Source organism: Mesitornis unicolor, unplaced genomic scaffold (genome assembly GCF_000695765.1).
Source record: "Mesitornis unicolor isolate BGI_N332 unplaced genomic scaffold, ASM69576v1 scaffold51339, whole genome shotgun sequence".
In the NCBI taxonomy this organism is placed as follows: Eukaryota; Metazoa; Chordata; class Aves; order Mesitornithiformes; family Mesitornithidae; genus Mesitornis; species Mesitornis unicolor.
In genome coordinates, this window is record NW_010208887.1 from 5,998 (window position 1) to 12,169 (window position 6,172).

The 6,172-nt window shown below is 40.6% G+C and overlaps 1 protein-coding gene across 1 annotated transcript; it reads right to left on the reverse strand.

The window, feature by feature from the left end:
- Positions 1-2,629: 2,629 nt before the first annotated feature.
- On the reverse strand, positions 2,630-6,167 carry GPN3 (GPN-loop GTPase 3; the record flags this gene model as incomplete). Its single annotated transcript, XM_010192666.1, has 6 exons — positions 2,630-2,692; positions 3,442-3,570; positions 4,101-4,197; positions 4,847-4,962; positions 5,624-5,748; positions 6,074-6,167. Coding segments are annotated over 6 exons (624 nt in total), but the record flags the coding sequence as incomplete, so codon positions are not given.
- Between the last annotated feature and the right edge of the window lie 5 nt (positions 6,168-6,172).

Below are 6,172 nucleotides of genomic sequence, written 5' to 3' on the forward strand. Positions count from 1 at the left end.
AGCAGAGGCGGTGCGAGGAGGGGAAGCCGGAGCCGCGGCCTGCAGTGCGCCGCCCCAGAGGCACCGCTCCTGCCACAGCGCTGCCCTCACCTTCAGTTGGGGACTTGGTTGCTTTCCCCTCCAGCCCCATGGTGTTCCCTGCTTCCCTCTGCCTTTGCTGTGGCCAGCACTGCAAATAACCCTTCCTCGGTCCCTCTGTGCCACCCGGTTTTTGCCAGCCACCCCTGCCATCGTGGTTCCTCGCTGGCAGAGGCAAGCTCTTGTCCCCAGCGAGGCTCAGCACTCAGGTGGGGACATTTTGGTCATGTTGGGTTTGGAGGGATGTGATATTTTAAGGTGAGCGCTTTGTTACTGTCAAGCCATAGCTTTGCTGAAGTTGTCCTCTGGTCAATGACTCATGGCATGAGTCAGGAAGAAAAATTGAGGAGACTGGGATGGTGAGTCAAAGTAATCCTGCTGCTGGGCTGGGGTTTGCCCTTTCGACACACCGCAAACGTGACTTGTCCCAAGGATGTACCAGGCTGGAGATGAGTTAAGCCACCAAAGTTTTCCCAATGTTTGCATGGTTGAATTCAGCCAGATCAGGTCCTGTCATGATGTGATTAGCTCTGTGTGGGTAGAAGACTTGCCCCATTGTGGGGTTAACCTACACCATAACTATTCAAATCCAAATATAATCCCGTGTTTTGGCCCTGTGTTTTAAAGCTCTGAAGAGCTGATTTTATTCACCTCTTCCTGGTGACCGCAATTATTATCTTGAAACTGAAGTCTCAGCATTCACTAATTGTCTGGAGCTGGGAGTAAGGTTTTAGAGATGCCGGATACCATGGGACTTCTTGTAGAGACCAAAGGCTGCCAATTTTTGGAGACTTGGCTTTGAAAAATCACTTTAGTAGCTCTTGGGTGACATCTTGTTTCTTGGTTTTTCTTTGTTCCTGTTCATAAGATCCAGTGTGATCCTTCCTGACCTTCATGCATGGATTCTGGGGTGCCCCCCTCCCCTGGACACACAGGATTTGCTTGTCTGTTTGAACCTCTCTCCCTGGACCATGTCTGCTTTTGTAAATGCAGATACCTACTTCAAAAATATGCACTGTATCAACAATATGACCATTTAACCATTTATTTATACAGACATGAAGAACAACCCTACTGCTGAATAAGAAATTACACATCTGGACAAGGAGAAATTGCAAAACCAACCTCAGTGCCAAGCTGCTATCACACCCCAGGTTTAGATAAGTGCAGTTGACTCCCAGTATTCACTCCTTGATTTGGTTTCCATGCAGGGGTATCCCTGTACCCAGACACCTGCTAACTAACCAACCTGCTCCTACAAAGTGACATCAGTTGTTCTTATTCAACTGAAATACTTGGCTGCTTGTATTTTGTGAGGATGGGGTTAATTTCTAATACATAGCTATATATAGATAGATGATACGCGTACATATAAGCATTCGCTGACGTTAAGCATTTCATAACTGAGGCCCTTTTGGGAAAATATTTTCATTCAAGCAAATCTTGTTCTTTAGGGTTAAGGAAAGGTTGATACGTACTTGGACACATGCAGCAGAAAAACACATCCTGAAATTCAGCTGAACGTAGCTAATAAATAGGACTGACATTTTAGGAGAAGCAATAAAACACATTTTGAAACACGCAAGACAACCCAGGAACAGTCTGTATATAGAAAAGAACTATAAACAGAGTAAATTCAGCAGTACATTTTCCCATAGGGCTTGAATTATTTTCTGGTATGAACAGCCTATTAACAGCTACACCTAATTCCAGAATTGATATTACTTGCCTGAAAAATTCTTGAGACCACTTTAAAATGTATTTAGTTACTTTTGAAGAGAACGTGCTGAAGTTTTGCTTCTCTGAAAGCACCACACATTGCACTATGCAGGAAACTTATGTCCATAGTAGGACTTAATTCCAGGGAAAAAAGGAACTTACTTGTTTGTTGCAGAATTCATTAACAATTTCTAACACGATTGTCAAGACTACCACTGAATTTTCTTTAAGCTGGTTTAAGTGTAGTGCTGTGTTTAGGATGTTATCGGTGTATAAGCCACTTAAAGCCATGTGCAAGTTGTACAAAAACCAGCCTTAAGAAGGCTGAAAATGTGGGGTCTTCCAAAATGAGTGTGAAACACGGTTTTTCAAGAAGGGTGGGAGAGCACCCACTGGCCAGACGTCCCTTTGAAGCTGCCAGTCATCTCTTCACCTACTGCAGGTTCAGTGCATAAAGTACAATTTTCACCCTTTAAACCAATTTTTTCCTCTCATCTAATAGTGAAACAAACTACTCAGTCCTGGAGATAATTACTTATTACAACATACTTGCGTTTGGCTTTGCTTCTTTTGCAAATTACTAGATTTTTTTTTTTCAAGCATTCCTATGTTTAAATGAGATACACGTGGGGAACTTCTATATGTACTAATGCTAGCCTATGCATTTTATAAACACACACACATAATAATAAAAATTCTTTATTAAAATAGTTATGAGCTCATACAGCTGACTTTTCACTATAAATTTTACTTATCTTACAGATAAAACATCAAGTAGGTTTGTGTATGGGTGGATTTTTAAATTTTTTTTTTATTTTTAAACATCCAGTTTTTACTCATTCACGTGATCCTGAAAGTATTCATCCACAAGAGCAGATTTATCTTCTTCACATTCCTGCCAAACAGAAAACAAAAAAAGGTAAGGCCAGACTTTTCCCTAGTGGCTGTTGTACATTGTCTGTTCTGTGATGTTTTATTTTAGAAACCACAACAGGAACAATCTCCACTATGGTCCCATAAAACAGGTAGCAAAACTTTCTGAAAAGCAATTTGTTTCTTGAGCTATCGAAATTGTATAGGTCAAAATCTAGATCCAGCTATTCTGTGTATTCTAAGAGTACAAAACAGAATTTAAAAATGGAATAAAAGCACTGGGTTTGTTCCTAAGGATTTACAACCTGAGGAATAAAACCAGACAGGCCCTGGAACAGACCTGAACACAGCACTCTTCTATCATGTATTTTACATGATAGACTTTATTCCCAATCTGTATCTCACGTACAACACATGGGTTCAACACAGGAATTATCAGGGGAGTTTGAAGAGTCATGTAGGGAGAAATCTTAGTGATTGTAATGGTCCTTTCTGACCTCTGAAGTTTAAAATTCCATTCTTTTTGAAAACCAGAGCATTACTTTTAAACACAATGAACTGATCAGTCTACATATGGAAGATGATATTAGAAAATTTCACTTCTGAAATTCTAAATCAAGCTGTTACAAGCACTGTCACTGAAAGAGTACGGATGGCTCATTTTGAGCCATACCAAGACAGTAATTTATCAGCAAGACAAAGAACTGATTTATACTACAACTTATTATGGATCCTTTTTAATTTTTCATCTTATCATCAGAAGTACCTTACCTTCGGTTCTTTAAATTCAAGATCTTCTCCATACTGAATGGTAAAGTCTATGTGCTGCAGAACTATGTTTATACTTTCCTCATCAGAGCGATCAAAAGGTAGAAATCGAACCATCCCATAGTCATCAGTCTAGAGGAAGGATTCAGAGATGTTAGTAAGAAAATGCAGTAAGTCAGTTCTCACTCATAGGACCTAAACCACCTCCTTAAACCACACTGATGCCAAGCTGCTCTGGACTAATGTGCCATGTAAAGCCCTGCTGCAAACCAATGGCAATTCCCCACACAGAACACCCGGCTACCCATCCTGAGTTTTCCACAGCAGATAAAGCTGTTTTCCAAAACTGCTAATAGAACAGGATCCACAGGAAATGTATTAGCTACAATCCAAATGTTACTATCAAGAATCTTATATTAATCTGAAAAAAAATCAAAAGCTGAGTTAAAACAGGCAAAAAGTAAAATGCTCAAGTGCCTGAGAATCTTTTAGATCCTGTTTTTGCAAATAAGTCTGGCAGGTGAATACAGAGTTTTGAGGTGAGGGGGGAGGAATTACTATGGCACATACAGTACAAAAGCAATGAAGTCAGCAACCATACAGTGCAGATTATAAATACAGGACTGAATTTAAGGGTACCAATTAAAAAGCAATATACCTACCAATCCACATATAGATTTAGTCAGTTTTTTAAACATTTTGCTTTTCAATATATTTGAAGAATCTTCAATCATAGAATACATATCTGGATCTAAGTACCTGGGAGAAACAAAGTCACCATTAATGTCAAAAGCATCCTTGGCCACAGAGCAAATGAGTCACGGTGTGTTTTATATAGCTACCAAAACCAAAATCATTCTGTCATCTGAATGAAGTAACTTCCTAGCAGGAGAACTTACAATGTTTAAAAATAGTTTTTGTAAGAATTGGAATATCTCAGATTATGACCGCTAGCAGAAACAACGGAAGCATTTTTGCTAATATACCTGTATACTCAAGAAACCGTTGAGGAAGACCACAGGGAAAAACTTGTATTTTGTCATTCTAGCACAAATGTAAAAGTAACACACAAGTAATCCGGTACGTTCAGTATCAATTAGCTGACAGGATCACCTCCCCTTTAGTTTTTTAAGTACAGTACCCAGAAATGTCATTCAGAATGACCTAAGTTATTCAAGATAGTTATTTACAGAAAAATCCAGAGATAAGTACAAACACAGAGCTAGCCTTTCAACTCTGACTAAATTGTAACCACCCTATCCAGACATTTAGAGACTATATAAAACAAACTCATCTCCTCCCATTTCAAAAGGGTATGTTTGAATTGTGGGCAGCATTAGACTGAATTTTGGTTGAAGCTGACCTCAGGACATTACACTGTAGAGTAAGTAATTTTTTTGGAACTTACTTTTCTATTTCCTTCTTGGCTTTCTTGCTCAGCAAATCCATTTTGGTCATGATGTTAATCTGTGGGATCTCTAAAGATATCATTGCACTGAGTGCTGCCAGAATTCCAGAGATAAACTTAAAGAGTATAAGAAATGATGTAGTTAAGTACAGAAAAACACAACACACACCACAAACCAAATCTACCTAATGAATATGTGAAACATGGCCACAAGGCCAAGTGGGGAGTCCTTATCTCTGCTGGAAGAGGGAGGTGCTGAGCTTCCCATCTGCCATCTATTTCCAGAGCCTCAAATCTGGACCTGCCACTGAAAAGGCCATTACAAAACTCAAATCCCATCCCAGGATTCTTACTGCGAGACAGGGAGAGTGACCCCCTCTCTCTCCAGATCTGAGTCACAGAAGAGTTTACATTGGAAGGGACTTTTCAGGTTATCTGTTCCATGTCATGACTCAAAGCAGAGCGAGCTTCAAAGTCAGATCCGGTTGCTCAGGGGTTTTGCCCAGTCAAGTTTTAAGTAGCTCTGTGAATGTAAACTACACGACCTCTCTGCGCCCCTGCTCCAGTCTGGCCCCTCTCACAGGCAGGATTTTCTTTTTCACATCCAACTGGAACTTTATTTGCTGCAACCTGTGTCTGAGGCAGCTGAAGACAACCATCAGATCTCCCCTGGCTTAGTATTATCTCCTCTGGGCTAAACGAACCCAGCTCCCTAAATTACTCAGATTTCTTGTTCTTTATCCAAATGAACTTTTACAAGAGGTCTCAAATGGATACCTTAAAAGATTCCACCATAAACTGAGAATCCACAAGAAAAACTCCACAGACACGGAACTCCCACTGCTGCAGCTGCTCCACCAGCTGTTTCATCACCGGCAGATGCGTGTAGAGTTCGATCTGACCTAGGGCACACGTGGGATATCAGGATGCAGAAATGTGAAGCTAACAGGAACAGGTCACAGTTATCAATTACATAGATATGGGCATTGCACTTCATATGAATAAAAGCTGATAAAGCAAGCATCTTTTTTTTTCAGAGAACTCTGCATTTGGATGAACTTAAACTGGAGATGTGGAAAAGATCTAGAAGGGCTTTTTCCTTCCTTGATCTCCCATTAGCGTTAGTTCGCAGTTGCCACTGCAGTCCCACACCACATGATGCTATCAAACGACAGTGCAGCCACCCAAATTATCCTGAATGATAACAAAACACTGACGTTTGTTTACCTGGGCAGTCAAACAATATGTAGTCATCCTCCACATGCCCAAGGCTTTCCTCCAGCCAGTTGAAGTTATTGGCGAAGTACTCCATGCAGAACACCAAGC